The sequence below is a fragment of the Quercus lobata genome, chromosome 4 (assembly GCF_001633185.2).
Source record: "Quercus lobata isolate SW786 chromosome 4, ValleyOak3.0 Primary Assembly, whole genome shotgun sequence".
NCBI lineage: Eukaryota > Viridiplantae > Streptophyta > Magnoliopsida > Fagales > Fagaceae > Quercus > Quercus lobata.
Window position 1 is genome coordinate 27,019,101 of NC_044907.1, and position 26,261 is coordinate 27,045,361.

The 26,261-nt window shown below is 34.8% G+C and overlaps 3 protein-coding genes across 3 annotated transcripts; 2 read left to right on the top strand and 1 right to left on the bottom strand.

The window, feature by feature from the left end:
- Positions 1-1,464: 1,464 nt before the first annotated feature.
- Positions 1,465-5,441, top strand: LOC115984165 (cytochrome P450 714C2-like). The gene is made up of 5 exons (XM_031107092.1): positions 1,465-1,895; positions 2,510-2,736; positions 3,295-3,536; positions 3,850-4,219; positions 4,830-5,441. Exons 1-5 carry the CDS (start codon positions 1,577-1,579, stop codon positions 5,253-5,255), a joined length of 1,584 nt encoding a protein of 527 aa, XP_030962952.1. The 5' UTR covers positions 1,465-1,576; the 3' UTR covers positions 5,256-5,441.
- A 5,720-nt stretch (positions 5,442-11,161) lies between these two features.
- Positions 11,162-14,984, top strand: LOC115984166 (cytochrome P450 714C2-like). The gene is made up of 5 exons (XM_031107093.1): positions 11,162-11,508; positions 12,155-12,381; positions 12,780-13,021; positions 13,356-13,710; positions 14,318-14,984. The coding sequence occupies exons 1-5, from the start codon at positions 11,190-11,192 to the stop codon at positions 14,741-14,743; spliced, it is 1,569 nt and encodes a 522-aa protein (XP_030962953.1). The 5' UTR covers positions 11,162-11,189; the 3' UTR covers positions 14,744-14,984.
- A 6,329-nt stretch (positions 14,985-21,313) lies between these two features.
- LOC115984923 lies at positions 21,314-22,108 on the bottom strand. Its single transcript, XM_031107906.1, has one exon. The coding sequence runs from the start codon at positions 22,106-22,108 to the stop codon at positions 21,314-21,316; it is 795 nt and encodes a 264-aa protein (XP_030963766.1).
- Between the last annotated feature and the right edge of the window lie 4,153 nt (positions 22,109-26,261).

Here is a 26,261-nt window from a genome sequence, read left to right on the forward strand (position 1 = left end):
TCATCTTTAGTCGGCTACTCTACCCCTGGAGATGACCTACTTCTGAGATCTGATCGTGGTGAGACCTCGTCCTGATCGTCTTCGGACGCGATCGTCCTCGGACGCATACTGCCGAGGAGCATGGCGTCCTCGGACGGGTGCACGACCTCGGATGGGCCACTGGCCCAACAATCCTCAACCAATTCTGAATCCTATGGGCCTATCAACCGAATGATCCCCACAACACCCATAGCCAGGAAATCAAAAAAAAAAGAAAAAAGAAGGCAACATCTAAGAAAGGAAAAAAAAAAAAAGGAAAGAAATAAAGAAAAGAATTGGACAAATTTTTTGCAGTAAGCAGTCTCATTTTCTCCCTTCATTTTTCTCTCAATTTTGAGGAGAAAACTTTTTGGTTGGCCTGGGGATAAAACATTCGAGTCCCACCATTTATTTTTCTTTCTCCCCACCCAACCAAACACACTCTAAAAAAGTTTTTCTTTCCATTTTTTCACCAAAATTTTCTGTCCACCCTATTTCACTTTCAAACAAAACACACCCTAAGGTATAAAATAGTTTGTTGTTATCCAAAACTCACTTCAAAAAACATTAAGGGACAAAATAATTTGTGCACTTATCAACCAAATCACCATCATCATAACCAAAGACTCCATATAACAGCATTCTGCCATTCTCATAAAAGGTTTCAAATGCTAAATATGCTATTTTTTAACATCTGATTTTAAAAAAGCACACTACATTAAGGGTGCTATACTTAAAAGTTTTAACATCTTAGCTAGAGTAGAATGTCATTTTTGACATTCTACTGTAGCTGAAATCTTAAAAAAAAAAAAAAATTATTATCAGTCAATTAATAAACAGAGAAAGACATAGGGAGAAAGAGAGAGAGAGAGACAGAGAGGAAGAATAAAAAATGAATAAAAAATAAAGTGTTGTGTTAAATGTTATAAAGTGACTTTTTAATTGCTAAATACTAGGCCTCGTTTGGTAGAACATCTTAAACACACATTTTCCTTTTTCATCCATACATATTTCAAAAAAGGAAAATGTTAACGAGTGCCCTTAGGGCACTGGTTAAGAATCTGGTTAAAGAAAGTTTTTATAGGGAAAAAAAAAAATTAATGTTTTGACAATTTTTTCATTTCCTATAAAAATGATGTCAAAAATTTCCTAAAATAGATTATTAATAAGTACCCTTAAAACGCTCGTTAGCATGACCCTCCAAAAAATTACAAAAAAAGCATTACTCAAACTCCATTACAAAACAGGCCTTAAAATTTTTAAAACTCATGAATGCTCTAACCTGCAATTAATTTATATGAGTAATGCTAAAAACACGTCACAATTTTTGCCGCCAGTATTATCTGTATATACCTCGGTTAGCTCAATTAGACTGGACAAATCAATTAAAAATCCAACACAATATAAAATTAGTATTCTCTCTCTTGAAAAATGGTAAAGGTCAAACGAAAAAGAAAAAAATGTGGCCAGCTAAGAAAGAAAACAGTACACAGAGAATCTAAAAGGGTCCTAGTTTTGATCTAAGTCTAGGGAGAAAAGAAGCAGAAGAAGCAGAAAGATGGAAGCAAACCCAGTTCTAATGGCGAAGATCACTGTATCAGTTGCTATAGGAGGGTTTATAGTGTTGTTAATGCAACTCTATAACCTTTTGGTTTTGAAACCAAAACTTCTCAGAGCCAAACTTCAAAGGCAAGGTATAAGGGGACCTTCTCCTTCTTTTTTCTTTGGGAACATCCCTGAAATGAAGAGAATTCAACTCCAAGTTCATGCAACACCAAAAACTACTGCTACAAAGGAGTATGATCACCCTGATGCTATTGCTCATGACTGGCCTTCCACTATCTTCCCACATTTGGAGCAGTGGAGAAATGAATATGGTACTTCACTTGCCATTTCCTCTCTCTCTCTCTCTCTCTCACCAAAGTAGGTAGAAATATAGTTTAGGGAGTTGAAAATAAAATAGGTAGACAATAAAAGTAGTCTTTTTTTTTTTGGGTAGAAAGACAATAGCAGTAGTCACAGAGGGTACAGCTCAGATTTTAGACAATTTTTGTTGTCAGAATATTCCAATTGTAATTAGTGTTATAAACCGTTGTAGTACATACTTACGAAAATAGGGGTTCTTTTTGTTTTTGTTGCTTTATTATCTTTCTCTAATAAAAGCATTATTCAGAACAAAAAAGTTAGTACTTTTCCATTAGGTGAACTTGGACATGGATTGGGAATGGGAATTATAGCAGATTTCATTTGAATGATGAATGCACATTTTTACTTACTTGAAACAAGTTGAAAGAAACAATGGCATGTTTTGTCTTAGCAAATACTTAATTTCCTCTGTTTTGTAATCTCTAGCAATTAGTCCAAGACATGCCTAGAATGTAAACAAAAGGACCTCTTAAAGATCATATGATCAAATATGCATATCAACACTAAATCAGAATCTTAAAATTTTATTTTTCAACCTTGCTCACCTAATCTATACTGGTGACAGGACCAATATTCTTATATTCTTCTGGAAACATACAGCTATTATGCATAACAGATCCAGAGATGGTGAAGGAAATCAGCCTTTGCACTTCTTTGAGCCTTGGAAAACCTTCTTATCTATCCAAAGATCGTGGGCCGCTTTTGGGCCAAGGCATTCTGTCATCAGATGGCTCAATTTGGGCCCATCAAAGGAAGATTATTGCTCCTGAATTGTACATTGATAAGGTTAAGGTAAGCCTCAAAGGTTTACATAAATATCAAAAATAGTACTTGGACAATAGATCTTAATATTATGCATAAGACTTAAGTGGCGAAAATGTTCAACATGACAATTGAAGAAAGACTTTAACAACGGCATATAATAATGATCTCTATTAATTACCAAAATTTCCTATGAAGACTAGAATAATGCTTAAACAAATTAAAACCCTTACTTATTATATACAATGTAATCCTTTACAAAGACATAATCTGAAACCATTCTTTTATTACTTTTTCTTTTGTTTTTAACTTACCTGAAACCATTTTTGTCATTTTTTTTGGGATAGTCCAGTTTTGACAATATTGATATGCCATTTTACATGAACAAAACTCAGCAACAATCCCAAAGCTCAATATGTCCCAATTGTTTGAGTGAAGATTGCGTTATACTGTTGTTACTTCAATGCCTCATCATATTAAGCTTTAGATTAATTAGTCGCTACTATACCATTATTTAATAAATCTCTATAGACTAAGGCTTGGTTTTTGTTGTTGTAAACTTTTATACTTGTGCATTTCTTTCTGAAGGGCATGGTAAACCTAATGGTGGACTCAACAACCTCAATGCTAAGAAGTTGGGAGAGTAGAATTGAAAATGAGGGAGGGATTGCAGACATTAAAATCAATGAGGATTTGAGAAGCCTATCAGCGGATATAATATCAAGAGCCTGTTTTGGAAGCAACTATTCCCAAGGGGAAGAAATATTCTTAAAACTCAATACTCTTCAAGGAATCATGTCCAAGGGACATGTTGGAGTTCCTGGTTTTAGGTATGGTAACATTTTGAATCCATTGATCTTAATAACAAAGAATAGAAAACTGTTACATTGACAAATTTTGGTTTGTTGTTTGTGAAAATCTTTAATTGACTAGTGTTCTTATAGCCTAATGATACTTCTCTTTCTTATAAAAGAGTAGGATTTAGATTCAACACTGGCCTTCTATGGGTTGAGGATTTATGAGATAAGAGAACTAGGGGTATCTCTAATTCTCTATTCTTTTATAAATGGGGGAAAAAAAAGAACATTGCTAGGGATGATTATTCCTAAATATTTCAAAATTGCTGATATGTATTTTGTATAGATTCTTGCCAAGCAAAAACAATAGAGCTATGTGGAAACTTGAAGAAGAGATCAACTCAATGATATTAAAGGTGGTAAAGCAGCGCACTGAAGCATCATATGAGAAGGATCTTTTACAAATGGTTCTTGAGGGTGCCAAAAGTTATAATGACTATTATGGCCCATCAACAGATAGTTCTCGCGACAAGTTCATTGTGGATAATTGCAAAAACATATACTTTGCTGGCCATGAGACCACGGCCATCACAGCCACATGGAGCTTGATGTTGCTGGCTGCACATCCTGAATGGCAAGCTCGTGCTCGAGCTGAGGTGCTCGAAATATGTGGGGATAGTCCACCAGATGCCAACATGCTCCGAAACATGAAAACAGTATGTATTTTTCTTTAAAATTTATAATTTTAGTTACTGTATAATAGTACTATTAGTTTTAGCTATTTCTCTATTAGATTTTATCAAATTTTTATCCAAGAAAACACTCCCACTATATATGGATGCATGTTAATTCAGAATATCCCAGCAAACAAGAGAGAAAAAGAATGCATGTAGCAAGCAATGTTATTTATGGTGCTTTTGTGCATATAGTATGTATTTGGAAGAATGTTTCTGCACATATGTTGGTGTCATATGCACTTATATTTTCAAAGTTTCCTTAGAATTGAAGGTGGTGCCTGGAAAAACGTTCAAGAATGAATTTTCATACCCCATTGAGCTATCATCGGAAAAGTGACTTCTAGTGGCTAGTGACACGATTGAATATTCTTCCTCTAATTATGCCTTCTGAGGTTCAAAACATTTTTTTTTTCCATTTAATTTTACACATAAAGAACTTAACACATCAGTTACCAAATATTACAAGGAGAGATTAACATCACTGCTACACAAATTCTGAAATCATGTACTCAACATTGAGATATTAATACATGAGAGTTGACACACCCATACATTGACATAGTTTCACTAACTTTGTATTTGATGGCAGTTGACAATGGTGATCCAAGAGACATTGCGTCTTTACCCACCTGCGGCTTTTGTGATCAGAGCGGCCCTGGAAGACATTACATTCAAAGACATTATGATCTCAAAAGGTATGAACATTCAGATTCCAGTCCCAATATTACAACAGCAGTGTGATTTGTGGGGACCTGATGCGCACAAATTCAATCCGGAAAGATTTGCTCGTGGGATTGTTAGGGCTTGCAAGACTCCACAGGCTTATATGCCATTTGGAATAGGGCCTCGTGTCTGTGCTGGCCAGCACTTTGCCATGACAGAACTGAAGGTTATTTTAACTCTCATTCTATCCAAGTTTTGCTTCTCACTATCGCCGGGATACCAACACTCCCCTGCATTTAGGTTGGTTATTGTACCTGAACATGGAGTTACTCTCCGCGTGAGGACAGCATGACATTTCCTAGCTTTGACAAAGGCTTTGGTGGATAGAAGAAAATAAAAATATGAGAGAGGTTGTGGACTCTTTGAACCATCTTTATGTATTACGAAATGAAAGTAAGGGCAGGGCACCTTTGGAGAACTTGTAATAGTTCCTTCGGTTTTTACGTTGTTTCTTTCTGATTATAAAGATTTGAAGCAATGATTAAGAGCAGTTGGGATGCTAGAATTGCAGTAGTACTAAGCAATTGCTAAAGTACATATGAAGATGAAAATTCAAAATCTTGAATCTTATGAACTGTTCTACAACCAGGATAGGCTGGATTTCTAGGAATAGAAATTTTGATTCTGTTTCATAAGCACCCCACACTCTTTAAAAAATACTAAAAAAAGCATTGAAAGCCATAGATGTACATTGCCATTGAAGTAGATGACCCCTAAAGATTAAAATCAAGGCTGGAGTACTTCAAACACCAAGAGAATTAGTTTTGATATTTCCATAGATAGTTATAATAAAGGGAGGGGGTTTTAAAACATTGATTCTCCTAGTAAGAGAATGGACCATGTCATTGAGTTATATGATTTTTGATACTCCAAACAAATAGAATTTAAAATTCACTGTCTAAAATTGTTCAACAACCTGATTATACTGGATTTCCACATTGCTATGTAGAAACCGGGTCAAATTCTCCATTTCATTCAGAAAAAAAGAATTCAATCTTTCAATACCAGGTTAAGGTATAACCGTGTTTGAAGATCTGAATGTAGCAGGTGTCGAAGTAGTGGTTCGCAACTCTCATGGAGAAATAAAGGCAGCCTTATCCGAGATTGTTCCCATGCCATCTTTCAGTGGTAGTTCTTGCAGCAAGAAGAGCAGTCCACTTTGTTCAGGAGCTGGATTTGCACAGTTCAACCTTCAAGGGTAGTTTAGAAATTTTGATAACTGCTATATACGAAACGGTTATTTACCTCAACCATATTATGGTCATCTTGTTAAAGATATTTTGTCCTCAGCTAATTCTCTCCAAAACTATTCTTCCTCTCGTACATTTTAGCAAGGCAACACGTTGGCTCATTTTTTAGCAAAGAAAGCGAGATTTTCTTTTCCTGCTTTAGTTTAGATGGAGTTCGTTCTTCCAAATATTTATAAGGTTTTTGTATATAACTATTTAGCTATTTAGCTATCCACTAATATTCCCTCCATGGTTGCTTCTTTAAAAAAAAGAAAAAAAGAAAAAGTCAAGGTATAACCTTATAAGCCCGTCTAAGTCTAGAAATTCGGTCTATTTATTGGATTTAATTCAACTAATCACAATTTTTTTTTATGAAACAAGAATCAAAGCATCCACAATTGACTACTATTTTGAGTATATATTTTCCTCAAAATCCAGCACCAGAATTACCCCAAAATAAATATTAAGAAACAACATCTCAGCAAGTCCCACCAATATATCATCAATATGTTCCTTATTATAATGCCTTAAATCAAGATACCAAAATTTTTGAATAAGTCATGGCTAAAATTAGGGGTGTCAATTTGGGTTAGCATGTCGGGTTCGTGTCGACTAAATACCTCAACCTGAACCTGACTCATTTAACAATCATGTAATGGTTCTTCAACCCTAACCCGACCTGATAATGAAGTGGGTTGACATGACCTGACCCACTTGACATGCTTAATAAACGGATTATGTTGGGTTAATACAAATGTGACACAACCCATTTCAACCCGCTTAATATTAAATTTAACATCCATATGGAAATAAGTTCTTTACATCTCGAAAGTAATGCATATACTTCAAGTCTTCAACCCACATTCAAAATAATATAGTTCAACAAAAATATAACATCAATCTAGAAATAAGTTATTTACACTCCAAAAGAAGTGTATACACTTCAACTTAAATTCAATATAACATAGTTCAACAAAAATATAATATCCATAGAACTCGCCAAATGTTAAGTATTAATATTGAAAGAGTTAGTGCAAACAGTAGATTGATCATGACTAGGGTTTATAAAGTTTTAATTTACTATTATATCACTTGTAAGTTTTTGTAATTACTCACTTTTTTTTTTAAAGTTTAAAATATAGGTTGGATATAAAAAATATTTAACAATTTTAAAATAAAATGAATATTTATTTGTTATACGAGTTAAAAGGGTTGTGTTAAATGGGTCATTTTTGGGTTGACTCAAATAAATTGGCGTGTTAAACGTGTCTATTGTGGATCACACGAGTTGACCCGTTTATGACACATTTTTTATTGTGTCACTTTTGAGTCGACTCATTTATGACCCAAACTCACTAAGGCCTAACCCTAACTTGCAAAAATCCGTGTTGTGTTCGCTAGTTGGGTCAAAAATTGACACCCCTAGCTAAAACTCACAAAACTTTTAACGAAGCTGCAAATTGTCACATGCCTACAGCTTTGTCAAGTCTTAAGGCCATGGTTTAAGCCCAGAGTTGTCATGGAAAAGCTTGGGAACTTGTGATTTGGAAGGCCAAAACTTGTATTCAAACAACTCCAATAGTCCTTGAAATTGATATTGCAAAAAGAGCTTGAACTTGATTTGGGCTCTTGAAAAGAGGCTTAGGTTGTGTTTGGTTTATGTAAAATATTTCCAGAAATGCTATTTACGGGAAAGGAAAATATTTTCAAGTGTTTGGTTGCATTATGAAAAAATGCTTTGGAAAATATTTTCTAGTGTTTGGTTGTGTTGCTGAAAATAATATAAAAAACACATTTTCTTCTTCTTCCTCACATTTTCTCACATTTTCTCAGCTCCCAAAAAAATATATAATCCCATTTCTCAATAGATAAACACAGAAACAAAACCCAACCAAAAAAAATTCATCAAATCCGGTCAAATTCATCAAAACCCAACCATTTCTCTGTGATCTCAATGCGATCGATGCCGTCTCGGTGCAATCGGTACCATCTTGGTGAGATCTTGGGGTGCGATCTCGGCGAAGTCGAATGCGTGATCTGGGCTCTGGGTTTGCCGGCGAAGTCAAAGGGTGCGATCTAGGTGCGAGATCGCGCGGCGTGGTGCTGCGATCGCGATCGGCGGGGTGCCTTCGCGCCGATCGTGATCGCAGCACCGCGTCAATCAGACTCGGTTCAAAAGGGAAAGGGAGATCGAGAAAGAGAGAGATCGGCGGTGTGGCGCGGTGCTGCGATTGCGATCGGTGCGAAGGCGAGATTGCGATCGACACGGTGTTGCGACGATCAAACCCGGTTCACTCTCCCTACTCTCTCTCTCTCTGCCGTTCCGCTGAGTCGTTCTCTCTCTCTCTTTCTCCCTTTGCGCATCTCAGTTCCAGAAGTGATTTGAAGGTAAAATAAAAACGGAAATACTTTTCCGGAATTAGAGGGCTTATTTTATGGTCAACGGAAAATAATTTCCGTTTGACCCAATTTTCCGGACCAACCAAACAGCCTATTTTACGGAAAAGCATTTCCGGAAGTGATTTTCGCCCAAAACAAACACAGCCTTAGACACCCAATCACTCATTTTGGTCTTTAGTAACAATGGGCCTTCCTCCTCTCCCCTGTAAAAAGTAAAATTAGAATTTAATACTTCATTCGAGATTAAAACACACGAGCCTATGAATGTTAAAGCCCATTGCCTAGGTTGGAAAAAACCACTCCCACACTTGGTTTTTCCCTTTCTTTTCCATTTTGTTTTTTTGCTCAAACTTGGTCCTTTAACCTATATATAGGTATTAGAAGGAACACAAAATCATGCTTATACATGTTTAAAGTGCTTTCCAGGGTAGTAAAAATAGTTTTAGCTCAAAATATTAGATCATTTGTCTGTTTATCCATTGTTTTCAACTCTCTCTCTTTCTCTCTCATACAAGTTTATTTATAAACAAAATAAACTATAAAAATAAATTCATCTAATCATCCATACTCTTAGTAACACTAAGATTAATTTTTTTGATTTCCTTCATATCTTTGCAAATTAATAACAATTGTGTTTGATTTCTTTCTTTACCTTTTAATTGTGGGTCATGGAAAAAGAAGAAGAGTAGTACAATTGATTATAAGGATGAGATCACTAGTATGAACTCCCTTGTCCTTTACAATATTCCTTTAAAAAAAAAAAAAAAAAACCTTCTCATTTATCTAATGAGAAATTGTATTGACTATCTCTCTGAACACCATCATATTTACCATTTTTATTATGCACTAATCATAACATATATTACTTGTGAAAATAGTTGTGTTCCTAAACCTATTGTTATCCAAAACTCACTTGAAAAAAAAAGGGATAAGAGCACTAGCATCAAGTGTGCTAAATGCTAATTTTTTAGCATTTAGCACACTAAACATAAAAAAACCTCCCACATCAAATATTACAAATGACTAAATGGTAAAAAATTTAGCATTGATAAATAGTACTGTATGGCATCAAGGTACCCGGATCCAGTTGGGCCTTGGGTTCAGGCCCAGCAGCATGGCTCATGTCTCCAATCTCTTTCTACTCTACCCTTACAAACTACAAGCCCAAGTATCATCACCTGACCATTGCTCGGCATAACGTTCCCAAATAATAAAGAAAGACTAAAATCCGAACACACCATAGCATGTTCGGCAGTTCTTAGGAAACATCACTACCAAGCATTCCTACTTAAGTTGGAACCAAGTTCCAAGGTCACATTCGCCACATTCCACCCCCACCTAACCACCCACTTACAACTGATGATATTGGACCCCCAATTGCACTAACTATAGTTGTAATCATAGTCTCTCCACTAATCCAGAGCTATAAATATAAGAAGATGAAAAGGAAAAAGGTTTTGTTGAAAGGTTCACAAAAAATAGAGAGTAGAGAGAAACAATGATTCAGAAAGAGAGAGGAGAAACTACGTTGAGTCTCTGTGCCGAGAACGACCCAAAGTAGAAAATCCTAAGTCCACCTTATAAGTAAGTTGTGAACCCAAGTAAGGTCAAGTCCAATAGCCTCATTTCCGGCGTGCACAATTGGTAGAGAGAAATAGTGATTCAGAAAGAGAGAGAAAAAACTACGTTGAGTCTCTGTATCGAGAACGATCCAAAGTAGGAAATCCTAAGCCCTCCTTATAAGTAAGTTGTGAGCCCAAGTGAGCTCAACCCTAATAGCCTCATTTCCGACGCGCACAAGTACAATTCTAATAATAGAAATAAAAATTGTAAAACTTTTGAATGTTTTTAAATTTTACCTCTCTCTCTCTCTCGGTGGTTTGTGGCGATTTTTTGTTGGGGTTGTTGTGTGGATATTTTTTTATGGGTTGATTTTGATGGGTTGCAGTGAGTCGTTGGTGGTGGTTTGATCTTTGTGGTTTTGGTGGTCTAGTGGAATGGGTTTTGGCTGGATTTAGATGTGGGTTAAGGTGATTCAATGGGTTCAAATTGGTTTTGGGTGGATTGTGGTGGCTGGCTTGCTACTACTTGCGGAAAGCGTGGTGATTTTTTTTTTTTTTTAAAGTTAGAAATTTTTTTAAAAAGTTATTTTAATAAGTGATATGCTAAAGTAATAGATGTAATGCAGGGTTTATTATAAAGTAAAATGTTAAAATGGATAAAGTAAACTTTTGTTAGGTAAAAATAGAATATTTTTTTTTTTTTGGTTGCAACTGGTGCTCTAAAGACTAAAAGACAAAACAGTTCGTGCACTTATTAATCAACATTATCATAACAAAAACAAAACCATATAGGCTGCAATGTCTCAAGGTAATACGTCTCAGTTAGTCCAATTACACTTGTCAAATCAGATAAAAATCTAACACAATATAGATTTTTTGGAAAATGCTAAAGATCAAAAAACCAAAAAAAGACAAAAAAATGTGGCCAGCAAAACAGACTATTGACTATTAATACCTGAAAGAAAACGCAAAGAATCTAAAGAGTCCTAGTTTTGATCGAAGTCTAGGGAGGAAAGAAGCAAAAGAAGCAAAAACATGGAAGCAAACCCAATTCTAATGGCGAAGATCACTGTATCAGTGGTTATAGGAGGGTTTATAGTGTTGTTAATGGCACTCTATAACCTTTTGGTTTTGAAACCAAAACTTCTCGGAGCTAAACTTCAAAGGCAAGGTATAAGGGGACCTTCTCCTTCTTTCTTCTTTGGGAACATCCCTGAAATGAAGAGAATTCAACTCCAAGTTCATTCAACACCAAAAACTACTGCTACAAAGGAGTATGATCACCCTGATGCTATTGCTCATGACTGGCCTTCCACTCTCTTCCCATATTTGGAGCAGTGGAGAAATAAATATGGTACCTCACTTGTCATTTCCTTTCTTCTTCTTCTTCTCTCTCTCTAACTACCAAAGTAGGTTGAAATATAGTTTAGGGAGTTGAAAATTAAAATAGCAGTAGTCATAGAGGGTGTAGCTCAGATTTTAGACAACTTTTGATGTCTTAATATTCCAATTGTAATTAGAGTTATAAACTTTTGTAGTCCATACTTATGACAATGACCTTGTATTTGTACCGGATGGTTCTTTTTGTTTTTGCTTCTTTATTATATTTCTCCAATAAAAGCATTGTTCAGAAAATAAATTAATAATAAAAGTTGGTACTTTTCTGTTTCAAATGTTTTTTTTTTCCACTTTTCCAATAGGTGAACTTGGACATGGATAGGGATTTGGGAATGGGAATTATAGTAGATTTCATTTTAATGATGAATGCACATTTTTACTTGTAACAAGTTGAAGAAACAATGGCATGTTTTGTCATATAGCAAATACTTTCCTCTGTTTTGTAATCTTTAGCAATTAGTCCAAGACATGCCTAGAATATTAACAATGGACCTCTTGAAGATCATATGATCAAAATATGCATATCAACACTAAATCAAAATCAAAATCTTAAATTTATCTTTTTCAACCTTGCTCACCTAGCTAGTATGCATTGGTGGCAGGACCGATATTCTTATATTCATCTGGAAACATACAGCTATTATGCATAACAGATCCAGAGATGGTGAAGGAAATCAGCCTTTGCACTTCTTTGAACCTTGGAAAACCTTCTTATCTATCCAAAGATCGTGGGCCGCTTCTGGGCCAAGGCATTCTGTCGTCAAATGGCGCAATTTGGGCCCATCAAAGGAAGATTATTGCTCCTGAATTGTACATTGATAGGGTTAAGGTAAATTTCACTTATTATAGGCAATGTAATCCTCTACAAAGACATAATCTGAAACCATTCTTTTATTACGTTTTATTTTTTATTTTTGTTATTAACTAACTAACCTGAAACCAGTTTTGTCTTTTTTTTTTGGGATAGTCCAGTTTTGACAATATTAATATGCCATTTTACATGAACAAAACTCAGAAACAATCCTAAAGCACAATATTGTCTCAGTTTCCTGATTGTTTGAGTCAAGATTGCGTTATACTGTTGGTAATTCAATGCCTCATCATACTAAGCTTTAGATTAATTAGTCACTACTATACCATCATTTAATAAATCTCTATAGACTAAGGCTAGGTTGTTGTTGTAAACTTTTATACTGCTAGAAATAATATGTGCATTTCTTTCTGAAGGGCATGGTAAACCTAATGGTGGACTCAACAACCTCAATGCTAAGAAGTTGGGAGAGTAGAATTGAAAATGAGGGAGGGATTGCAGACATTAAAATCAATGAGGATTTGAGAAGCCTATCGGCAGATATAATATCAAGAGCCTGTTTTGGAAGCAACTATTCCCAAGGGGAAGAAATATTCTTAAAACTCAATACTCTTCAAGGAATCATGTCCAAGGGAAATGTTGGAGTTCCTGGTTTTAGGTATGGTAACATTTTGAATCCATTGATCTTAATAACAAAGAATAGAAAACTATAACATTGACAAATTTTGGTTTGTTGTTTGTGAACATCTTTAATTGACTAGTGTTCTTATAGCCTAACGATACGTCCCTTTCTTATAAAAGAGTAGGATTTAGATTAAACACTGGCCTAAGGATTTAGATTCAACCCTGGCCTTCTATGGGTCGAGGATTTATGAGATAAGAAAACTAGGGGTATCTCTATTCTTTTATAAATGGGGTTGGAGGGAAAGAGAACATTGCTAGGGATGATTATTCCTAAATTTTTCAAAATGGATGTTATGTATATTTTATAGATTCTTGCCGAGCAAAAACAATAGAGCTATGTGGAAACTTGAAGAAGAGATCAACTCAATGATATTAAAGGTGGTAAAACAGCGCACTGAAGCATCATATGAGAAGGATCTTTTACAAATGATTCTTGAGGGTGCCAAAAGTAATAATGACTATTATGGCCCATGTGACAAGTTCATTGTGGATAATTGCAAAAACATATACTTTGCTGGCTATGAGACCACTGCCATCACAGCCTCATGGAGCTTGATGTTACTGGCTGCACATCCTGAATGGCAAGCTCGTGCTTGTGCTGAGGTGCTCGAAATAGTTGGGGATAGTCTACCAGATGTCGACATGCTCCGAAACATGAAAACGGTATGTATTTTTCTTTAAAATTTATAATTCTAGTTACTGTATGATAGTACTATTAGTTTTAGCTATTTCTGTATTTGATTTTATCAAGTTATCTTCCAAGAAAACACTCCCACTACATATGGATGCATGTTAATTCAGAATATCCCAGCAAACAAGAGAGAAAAAGAATGCATGTAGGAGTGTATTATATGGTGCTTCTGTGCATATAGTATATATTTAGAAGAATGCTTCTGCACATATATTGGTGTCATATGCACTTATAAATGTAAGATTGCCTTAGAATTGGAGGTGGTGCCTGGAAAAACGTTCAAGAATAAATTTTCATACCCCATTGAAGTATCATCAGAAAAGTGACTTCTAATGGCTAGTAACATGATTGAATATTCTTCCCATAATTATGCCTTTGAGGTTCAATTTTTTTTTTTTTTTTTTCATTTAATTTCACACATAAAGAACTTGATGCATCAGTTACCAAATATTACAAGGAGAGATTGACACCAATGCCTCACAAATTCTGAAACCGTGTACTCAACATTGAGAAATTAATACATGAGAGTTGACACACCCATTCATTGACTAGGTTCACTAACCTTGTATTTGACGGCAGTTGACAATGGTGATCCAAGAGACATTGCGTCTTTACCCACCTGCAGCTTTTGTGAACAGAGAGGCCCTGGAAGACATAACATTCAAAGACATGATGATCCCAAAAGGCATAAACATTCAGATTCCAATCCCAATATTACAACAGCACTATGATTTGTGGGGACCTGATGCACACAAATTCAATCCAGAAAGATTTGCTCATGGAATTGTTGGGGCTTGTAAGACTCCCCAAGCTTATATGCCATTTGGAGTAGGGTCTCGTGTCTGTGCTGGCCAACACTTTGCCATGACAGAACTGAAGGTGATTTTATCTCTCATTCTATCCAAGTTTTGCTTCTCACTATCGCCGGCATACCAACACTCCCCTGCATTTAGGTTGGTTATTGCACCTGAACATGGAGTTCCTCTCCGTGTGAGGACAGCTTGACGTTTCCTAGCTTTGACAAAGGCTTTGGTGGATAAAAGAAAAAAAAATATATGAGAGAGGTTGTGGACTATTTTTACCATATTTATGTACTAAAGAAAGAAAGCAAGGGCACCTTCGATGCACACATCACATGCATCATTACTATTTAGAGAACTTGTAATTAGTTCCTTCGGTTTTTACTTTGTTTCTTACTGATAATAAATATTTGAAGCAATGATTAAGAGCAGTGGGGATGCTAGAATTTGCAGAAATAGGAGTCATGGTCTAATCCTGTAATGCTAAGCAATTTCTAATGTACATATGAAGATGGAAATTCAAAATCTTGAATCTTATGAACTGTTCAACAACCAGGATATGCTGGATTTAAAAGAATAAAAATTTTGATTCATAGGCACCCCACACTTCTGCCCCCACCCACGACCTCCAAAAAAAAAAAAATTGAAAGCCATAGATGAACATTGCCATTGAAGTAAATAACTCTAGTTCCTTCATTGGACTTAGGTACCCCTAGAGTATAGTGAAATGACGTTACCTCCTTTCACATCCATAATAAACCCACCATGAATTTAATAATTGAATCCTATCATGCATGTGAGAGTAATGAGCACTATTGATCGTATTCCAAGAGTTATTCCATTTTCAATGACTCCTAAAGATTAAAATCAAGGCTGGAGTACTTCAAAAACCAAAAGAACTAATTTTGAAAATTCAATAATTATAGTTTTAAACCTTGATTCTCCTAAACAGAGAATGGATTAAGTCATTGAATTACATGACTTTTGATATTGCAGTCAAATAGAATTAAAATTCAGTCTAAAATTGTTCAACAACATGATTATACTGGATTTCCACATTGCTATATAGAAACCGGGCGAAATCCTCCACTTACATTCAGGAAAAAGAATTCAATCTGACAACACTAGGTTAAGGTTAACCGTATAAGCCTGTCTAAGTCTAGAAATTCGGTCCATTTATAATTCTAGTCAATACCAGAACAACGCTCAAACAAAATTTGATACCAAAATTAACAAATATATAGAGAGGGGTTAGTCTCCATTTGGTTGTTGAGAAAAACTAAGGAAAAAATAAAATAAAATTTTGAACAACTTCATAGGTTACTTTATAATTTTTTTTATTATAAATTTTGAAAAAAGCGGAACTTGAATAGCTCGAAAACAATTACATGGACATTGGACACTAACAAAGTAAAGGGTCTTGGTTCCCCAGTCCACCCCCACATGTTAAAAGATACTCTAAAACATTGCTAGGTGATTTTTTTTTAAAAGAAAAAAAAGAAGAAGAATGGTTTTTTGTAAATTGTAATCCTTGAAGTTTATAAGGAAGATTTTGAGTTAATGATGTAGGATGAAATCTACAATTTAATTATTATAATTTATTAGTTTTGGTATTTAATTTGTAATTTTTGTTATTTTAGGTTTAGGGTTATTATTTCCTTGTTTTTAGGTGCTTTTAATACTTTTTAAGTCAAACTTGGTTCCTGTTATTGTTAGGTATCAATTAGGAGTTATTTTGAAATATATTTTCTTGTCTGTCAAGTTTTACAGAACCCTTTAATAGGCCCCTAAGTTTGTATATGTTTTTGGAACAATTATTCAATCAATAAAATTCAGATTTTTGTCTTTTTATTCTTTGATAGATTCCAGACATTTGCTCCCTGTGGATTCAAGGAACCTTTGTGGATTTGAGGTTATTTTTTAGAAGTAAATATATTTTGTTTCTTGTTTTCTAAAAGTAGACGCGTTCTACTTCTTGACGCTTCCACATCCTGCATCAGTTGGTATCAAAGCCTTAACATACCTTGGTCTGATGGCTAATCGGCGAGACGGCGACCACCACAACAACGACGACGGCAACGACGTCGACAACACATTCCTTACTAGGGTTGAGTTCCTTGATTTTCGTGATGAAAATTAACAATTTCGTGAAAAGAGTTAGCAAATTATAGGCAAAATCAAGCAAATGATTGCTACTCTTCTTGCTAGAAAATCATCTCACAACAACAATGATCAATATATTCAATGACACACTCCCTACTACAAGAAAATTCCATTCTTTGACGGAGATATGTTTAAGTTGGATTTTATTGACTAGCTTCTTGATTTGGAAGTGTATTTTAATTTTTGGAAGATTTGTGATGAAGAAAAAGTGCAGCTTGCATCTAATAAATTGGATGATGAAGCAGAGGAATGGTGGGAAGACATTCAAATCGATAGAAAGCGATGAGGTAAGCATCCAATCCACTCTTGGCAAAGAATGAAAAGGGTATTAATTGATTTATGGTTTTCTAATGACTATTATGATATACTAGATTATACAAGTGTTGATTATAAATCTGTATATTCATATGAAAAGCAGTATATTCAAAATATGAAAGGTCAACCACAAAACCAAAATTATCATAGCCAAGTCCATGTGTCACATAAAGAAAAGGGTTTGAGGGTTGAGAAGAAGCAGCCTATTTCTAAAGAAAATTTTAAAGTGGTTAAAAAGGATCAAGACTTGCAACAAGTTATTGAATTGAAAAATGATGATACCACTTGTCAAAAGTTTTAATGAGAATATTGTGGAAGATCCAATTGAGGTTAAATATAATGATGAGTCCATCATCCACAACCCCCAGGTTCCTGTTGATTTGTTGAAGATGACCACACAATATGTTGATATTTTTGGAGTAGAAAATTTTAATTTTATTTTCAACCCTTTGTTGATTGATGTTGCAAATAAATTGAAGGTAGATGAGAAGAAATTTTATGCTATACTTTATGAAGAATTCAAGTTTCAAAATTGGATCAAGTTATTAAAGCATTCAAATCATTTGTTTATTTGGAGTGGAAGATTTCAAATTTTGACCATCAACTCGAGGATGAGTTTGTTTCAAGTGGAGGGGTCTTATGTAGGACACGGTTTAATATTTAATTTTTGTAATTATTTAATTTTAGTGTTTTTATGTAATTTTTGTTATTTTAGGTTTAGGTAATTTATTTCCTTCTTTTTAGGTGCTTTTGATGTTTTTTTTTTTTTTGGTCAAATTAAGGTTTTATATGCTTTCATAGTTGCCTTAGGGTTTCTAGTTGCCCTAGGTTTCTAGGTTTTGTTTTTACTATTCAAATGCATTGTAGCCTCTAAAGGCAAGTCAGTTATCAAATTATTATTAATAAACATAGACTTTTGTCAAATATTTTTCTGGTGGATTCCAGTTTTCTTCTCTTTGAGGATTTAGGGAAACCTCTCATGGATTCGAGGGTTACTACCAGAAGCTAATAGTTTAGTTTTTGTACTATCAAGAGAGTATCGTGTGTGCTTTCTTCAGGTTTCCACGACATCAGTTAAAGAATGAAAAACTGTGGATGTTTGAGAGAAACTAACTAGAAATATATATATATATATATATATATATATAAAGTTTAGAGAAAGTTAAATTAGAATATGAAATTAGAATCCAATTTTGTGCCATGTGTCCACTTAGGGTTTTTAATTTTTGTGCTAAGTAAGTTAATAAATGTAAAATACTAAGAATCTAATATTAATGAAGAATAAAATAAAAATAAATAAATAAATAAAAAACCAATCACATATACTTAGTAAAAACCACCATATAATAAAGATCACTACACTTTTTTTTTTTTTTGGTAGAAAAGGATATGAATTAAAAATTAAGAACAAACATCAGAGTTAGGCCGAAGCCTTTCAAAGAAAACTCTAGTAGAGTCATACAACAAAGGCAAAACTACCTCCGAAAGGGGGTATTCAAAAACAACAAAATCTTGCTGAAGTCTTGCACCAGCCTTAGCCAATCTATCTGCACAATGGTTCGCCTCTCGAAAGCAGCGTTTGATTCTTACCTCCGGGAAAGTAGTCACCAAATCTCTGCAGTCTGAAATAAGCGAAGAATGATGTAAGTTAGTCCTCCTTTAGAGAGAATTGTATTGTAGAGTTCCAATTAAAGATCCTTCCATTCTTGAATAACTAGATTTTCCAAACACCAAACGCAAAGAAATACCTCCATGGAAGTTGGTTCCTCATCATACTCTAACTATTTTCCAGATTATTCTTTAACCAAGAGCAAATGTCAACATTGAAGAAATTGTCATTGCAAATGTCAATATTTGCTCTTTGCCAAAAGTCTTTTGCTGCTGCATAGTCCCTTTGCATGTGTAAAATTGTCTAAAAATACTCTTCACAGCCCTCACACTGGTCTACCTTTGGCAAAGGTCCTTTGCTATCCCTCGATGAACCAGCAAGGATTTAACTGGTAGGCACTTCATATACACTTACAAAACGTTGAATCTTTGGTAGTGTGTCAAGCTTCCAAATTCACTGACCTTTAAATTTGCACTGTAGTTGAGATACACCACAGGCCAATTTGTAAGCACTCCTCCCATTGAATTCACCCGAAGGAGAATCTGACCAGCATAGACCATCCACTTTGACATCTGAGAAAGGAATGGGAATGGCCTTGATCTTCATTCTAAGGACTGCAGGAAAATCAAAAGAGCAGAGGTTAAGATTCCAAGAACCCTCATAAATCATATCTCTGATCAGTAATAGATATTCATCTTTGTTTAGAGGACCTTCCATTAAGCTCCTAAGGCTCCCCTCATTTAGCCATTTATCATGCCAGAAATTAACTGTATTGTTTACACCGATGAGCCATTTAGTGCCTTGGATAAACACTTCCTCCCCTTTCTTAATACCTGACCAGGTTTGAGACCATGCTCTTCGAGTATTTGCATATTTACTCTGAAGCACTCTGGCCGAAGCTTGATCCTTCTCCAAACGAGGTCTCCAATTCAATTTAGCAAGTAAGACAATGTTCTTCAGTTTAGCTACTAAAAGACCTAGTTCGCCTTCCTTTTTTGGTTTGGTAATACTCTCCCACCTAACCAAATGGATTTTCCGTTTCTCATTAGTGGAACCCCAAATAAAATCCCTTCCAATCTTATCAACAGCTACAAGTACTCGACTAGGTAGCAATGTACCTTGCATGACATATGCATGAATAGCTGCTAGAACAGACTGAGCCAGAACAATTTGACCAGCAAAGGATAGAAGATTTGCTTTCTAGCCAGCTAGACGCCCTCAAACCCTTTCCACTACAAAGTTGAAATCCTGAGTTGTCGGACTTGGACTCTTCAAAGAAAACCAAGATAGGTGCCTAGATTTGATGTAGAATGGAGGTTTAGGCAGGAGCAAATCATGTCTCGTCTATAATACTCCACATTGGGAGAGATAGATTCTAGATTTGTCATTATTCACCTTTTGTCTAGAAAGTTCACAAAAGACCTCCAATGTATCTTTAATAATTTGGCAATTCTTCTCACCCGCCTTACCAAATAGCACAAGATCATCCGCAAAAAAGAGATGGGAAAAGGCCGGACCACCTCTAGAGGCTTTAATAGGATCCAAAAGATTTGAATCACACTTATCTTTTATCAAGAATCCAAGGACTTCATGCACATAATGAAGATATATGGCAAGAGAGGATCACCTAGTCTTATCCCCCGGGAAGGTTTGAAATCCTCAAGAGCACCCCCATTGAGGAAAACAACAACTAAAGAGGAGGAGACACAGCTTATCATTACATTGATCAAGTAAGGAGGAACAATAAACAGAGTAAGGGTGTCTCGGATGTAGCCCCACTCCAATCTATCATAAGCTTTTTCAAGATCAATTTTAATCGCCATATAACTAGTTCCTCCTTTTTTTAGGCTCATGGTGTGCAGAATTTCCTGTACTATAATAACATCATCCAACCCGTTTCTCCCCGAGACAAAAGCTAATTGCATAGGAGAGATGAGATCTGAGAGGAGTGTTCTGATCCAAGCAACAACAACTTTTGTGATCAACTAGTAAACTGTGTTACATAAGCTAATAGGCTGAAAACTGCTAAGATTAGCTGCACCAGGATGTTTGGATATCAAAGTAACCAAAGTTTTATTTAATAATTTCAGAACCTCACCATAACGGAATCCTCCTTTACTATCTCTTAGACTGAACCACCTACTAAAAGTCAAAATCTTTGGAAAAATCCTGCATGCAGCCCATCCGGCCAGGGGCTTTGAAAGGCTTCGTAGACAATAGAGCTGCTCTAACTTCCAGATCAGCCACAGGACTTCATATTCTGTCAGCATCCTCCTGGGAAATACGTACTTGCCAGTTTGGAATATCCCAAGGCCTATGGTATCCACACTCCATGCTAGAAGTATATAAGGATATGAATCTCTGTCTGATGTGATTTGCTACCTCAGCTTCGTCACAAATCCACTCTCTATTATTATTTTTAAGACTCACTATCTTATTCCTCCTCCTCCTAGCTAAAACCGAAGTTGATAAAAGGAGGTATTGCGATCACCATTCACCAAGAAGCCTATTCTAGACTTCATTACCCAGTACTCTTCTTCCAAAGCAAGCACTTCCGCATATTCCTTTCTCAACTTCCAGTCCAAATTTAATAAGAACTGATTTGGATTGGTTGCAATGCATCGCTAGATGCCATTTAGTCAAGCTTCAAGTCTTCGTTTCCTCGCAAAGATATTACCTAAGATCTCTTTATTCCAATTTTTTTGTTGCATCAACAAAAGACTTAATTGCACTCTCCATAGGAATAGAATCTCTCCAAGCCTTCTGAAAAAGTTTATGGAACTCCGGAAGAGACAGCCAACCAAGTTGGAACCGGAATGGACAACTCAAGTGAAGACTAGATCTACTGTCCAGATCAATAAGTAAGGGATAGTGGTCAGAATGCACCCAAGTAAGATGTTTATCACTTGCTTTTGGATACATGAGCAACCATCTCATGTTACAAAAGCTTCTGTCTATTCTTTCTTGGATAAGATTAGCCACACCTCTTGAATTAGTCCAGGTAAACCTATTTCCACTAAATCCCATATCCGTCATACCACAAGTGTCTAAGCAATGCTGGAATTTCATAGCAAGCCAAAAGTTAACAGGCCTACCACCAAATTTATCATCACTCATGAGTACCTCATTAAAATCTCCCATCATAATCCACGGAAAGGACTGACCTTCAGAAACACTAGTAAGATTATTCCATAGGATGGAATGTTCACTGATCCTAGGATTAGCATAAATTGCAGATAAAAGCCAGGATAACTCTGAATTCCTAACCTTAATCATGGTATGCACCTCTTGTTCAGTTGAAGCTATATGATCCACCCCCACGCAATCTAAGTTCCATAGAACCCAGAAACCTCTAGCATACCCAACTGTATCCGTGTGTAAAGTACCATCAAAAGGAAGATGGTTAGAAATGTCTTTAGCCCTAGAACCTCCAACTTTGGTCTCTGTCACAATAAGAATCTTTGGCTTATTTGTATTCACCATATCATTGATTGATCTATGAAAACCAGCACTAAGTGCCCATATATCTACAGTTCCATACCATAATCTTCATGATAAAGTCTGAGTTGGGAATATAACTATTGGAGATTAATCCTCTCTTTTGATCCATCCAGTCCTCTCCCTTTGGATCACCACACTTTCTATCTTATTAAAAATTAGAAAAAAAAAAAAATGATCATAAGTAGTATTATATTTAGGTAAGAATTTTAATATATTACTAATTATGTTTACTTAAAAAAAATAATTTGACTAATTATTTATATTTTTATGATAAAAACTGTGGTTAATTATAAATATATCTATAAATATGCATGTGTTACAAGCTATTTTTTTTTAATAATTTGACAAATTATTTATATTTTTATAATAAAAATTGTGCTTAATTTTAAATGCATCCATGCTTTTGCATGTGTTACATGCTAGTGTGTGTGTATATTAATAAGTAAAACTGAGAGAAAATCTAATTAAATTCTAAATTGTAGTCTTGTGCCACGTGTTTTATTTAATTTTTAAATTTTTGTGTCAAGTGAATTATTATGTATAAAAATCAAAAACTGAATTATGCGCTATGTGTTCCATCTAATTTTTAAATTTTTGTGGCAAATGAATTATTGAGCGCAAAAATTGAAGAGTCTAGATCTAATATATAAAATGAGAAACCAATACATATTTTAAAAATTCATAGCTTAAAAAATGTGTAAGTTGTAATTCTTACACCAAGTTTAATTTAAACTCACATAAATATGTAACTATGATTATTTTTAAATGTACCTGTGTGTGTGCACAGGGTTACACACTAGTTTAGATATAATAGTGGGCAAAATTAAAGCATAATTGAAATCCAATTTAGTATCTAATTGAATTTTCTCTCAACTTTAACTATATATATATATATATAAAGAAATAAAATAAAATAATAAATGTGATGTGTTCAACTATACTAATTTAAATGATGATATTCTTTTTTTCTTAGACAAGAGATAGAAATTAATTTTTTTTATAAACAATAAAATAAATTTACATATTGTTTCAATTTCCAACAAATTTTTTTTTTCAAATACACACTAGAAAAAACTAAAACCTTTTCCAGCTTGGTTTGGTTATGATAGGCCTACTAGCTTCTTCTTCTTCTTCTTCGTCTTCTTCTTCTTTTCTTTTTTTTTTTTTTTTTTGAGAAATAAACGCATACTTTTGGTCCATTTGGTAAATTTCGGTTCGCTTTTGTCCATTTGGTCTAGGTCCACTTCAGTCCTTTCGGTCCATTCGGTCCATTTATGTCCATTGGTCAAGTTTAGTTCATTTATGTCCATTTGATCTAGTTCAGTCCATCTTTGCCCAATTCGGTCTAGATCAGCCCATTTCGGTCCATTTAGTCTACTTCAATAAAAGCTTAAATGTTTTGCATTTGAATTATGGACTCCTCATCTGCCCAAGAACATATTTGGCTAATGTTTCAACATTAAACCCAACTCACTAGTAATTAATCAGTCCTTGTCCTATTCTATTTCTTCTTCTTTTTTGTCTCTTCCTCTCTTGGAAATTAAAAATGATTGATTGAATTCAACCATAAACTGCTTTCACGTTTCTTCTTCTTTTTAGCAGCGTTTAACGCTTTCCCAACTTTTCAACTTTCTAATTTAACTAAACATTACTACTCTCTTCGCTTTTCTTATCTTAAGCGCAACTGGCGCTTCCACCTTGAAATTTTTACAGCTTTCTACCTTTAATTTTCTGAGCTAAGGTTGCAATGGTTGAGAAGAATACATGAACAAAACTAATCTAAACATCATCAACGCAATGCGAGGTGGCATGTGTTGGAGGTCCATCAAAGGTGTTGAGGTTTCATCAGAGAGAGGTTAATCCATGTAAATTCATTTTTTTCAACCCATATAAATTATTAGTTCAATCCATATTTTTCCCAGAAAAGAAGTTGTTTACTCTCTCTCTCTCTTATTTTTTTCCCTTTTGATGGATTTATAATTCTCTCTTGCATGCATCTTTACTTTAATTTAATGAATTTTTTATTTGAATTCTTCTCCAACACAACATGGTAATTACTCTGTGTGTGTGCGCGTGTTTTTTTTTTTTTTTTTTCCTTAAATTCAATCTTGCAACTGTATTTTAAGTTGATGAATTTTTGTGTTGAACTAGACTTTAAGTTGATCTAATTTGGCTGTTTTTTTAAGTTGTTATCTTTTTTTTTTTTCCTTTGATTGTTAAATGTAATTCTATTTAATTATAAATATAATATATAATGATATAATATTATTCTATTATATAGCATAACTTAGATAATTTGATATTTACAACTGTGGGGCTAGAGAATTTATGACCCCGGCCCACTTTACATTAGGGCCCGAGGCTCGAGTCGAGAAGAGGCATTGCTGAAGACATACAATGAAAGTCCAAATGGCCTAGGGATATAGCCAAGGACGATTTTGTCCTCGGCATCCCAGAGCGCTCCTAAAAGAAAGGGCGAGCACAATGTAGGGGCGGCCCAAGTAAAAGGCTGCCAATACTGCAATTAAGTATTCTACGCCTGACAGGTCCATGCTCTTCACCATGCTCTTCAGCTTTTACAACCACCCCCAATTACTTTGGGTATGGGCTGAAAAAACAAGTACCAGCCCTAAAAAGCGAAACCTACATGTGGACGCATAAGAGAAGGGAAAGGCTAGTATAAAAGAAGGGGGAAGTAGCCAAAAAGAAGGGGGACAGATCGTCTCCCAGACCATTGAGCCCTAAAAAAGGAGAATAATAAGAACATGAAGCTCCTCGGACGAGGTCTAAGGACCGGAGCTACTCAGGTCGTGTTGGAAAAAAGTCTTGTTAGATACTCCAGGTTCACCCTCATGCAAATTACTATGAAAACCATGATTAACCACTGTCTGGTGACCAAGGCCTAACCTTTCAGCCCACTCTCTACAAATTTTATTGTTTGGGCGTTTAACGTACGAACCCAATATCAGTTTGGGATCGTTACAAATTGAGTCCTTACAACAACTATACCTTTTATTTTGAATACATTTGTTTCTCATAATATTTTATTCTATAAACTAGTTGTAGACCTATGCAATGCATGAGGATATATAATTATTTTGAGATGTCGTGTAATGTATAATTTATTCTCTAACTTTTATTCATAGAAATTAAATAATTTCTAAAAGTAATTTTCATCTCTCTATTTTTACAAATATATAATTTTAACATTTTTGGTGTTTTTGATTGATTGATATGTGTGTGTGTATATTTATTTAAGTGGTCCATATTCTTCTAAGTATTGTTATTGCAAATTATATTTTCCTAGTTCTTTTGGTATAACTAAAATTTTTAAGTTTCAAATTTATTATTCAAATGTTTCTATAAAAAAAAAAAAAATTTATTCAAATTCTCATTCTTTTAAGGAGATTATCATAATAATCAAAGCTTATAATATAATTACAATTAATATTACTCAAATAACTATAATACTCAACCCAAACTTGTCCTTTCCCATTCTTAAGTAAGTATATCAAAATGGACCAAAAGGACCAAAGTGAACCGAAATGGACTGAATAGGTAAAATTGAACCGATAGATCGAAGTGGACCGAATTGGACTAAAGTAGATTTTTTTTTTTTTTTTGGACAAAACGGACTAAAGTAGACTAAGTGGACTGAATAGGACTGAATGGACCAAAGTTGATTTTTCCCTTTCTTTTCCTTTTTTGTTTTTGGCTCAAACTTGGTCCTTTAACCTATGTAAAGGTATCAAACTCAAAAGGAACAAGAAGTCAAGGACTATAAAATACCAAAATCATGCTTATAAATGTTTGAAGTGCTTTCGATGGTTGTAAAAACAGTTTTAGCTCACAATATAGGCTTATTTTCATTGGTTGTTTATCAATTATTTTTTAAATCTCTTTTTTTCAGTTCCATACAAGTTTATTTTTAAATAAAATTGATGAGAATAATATTCTCACCCCTTAAGCGAACTACCTACTACTGTACAATAGACTTATCTGACAAGTCCGCCAAGTCAGCCTTCCATTGACATTGACAAAAGCTAGTCGTTCACCTCCATGGAAGACTAGGCAATGACAAAGCAGCCATTCCGAATCGACAACATCACCTCATGAGAGTCGTCCAACCCCGTAG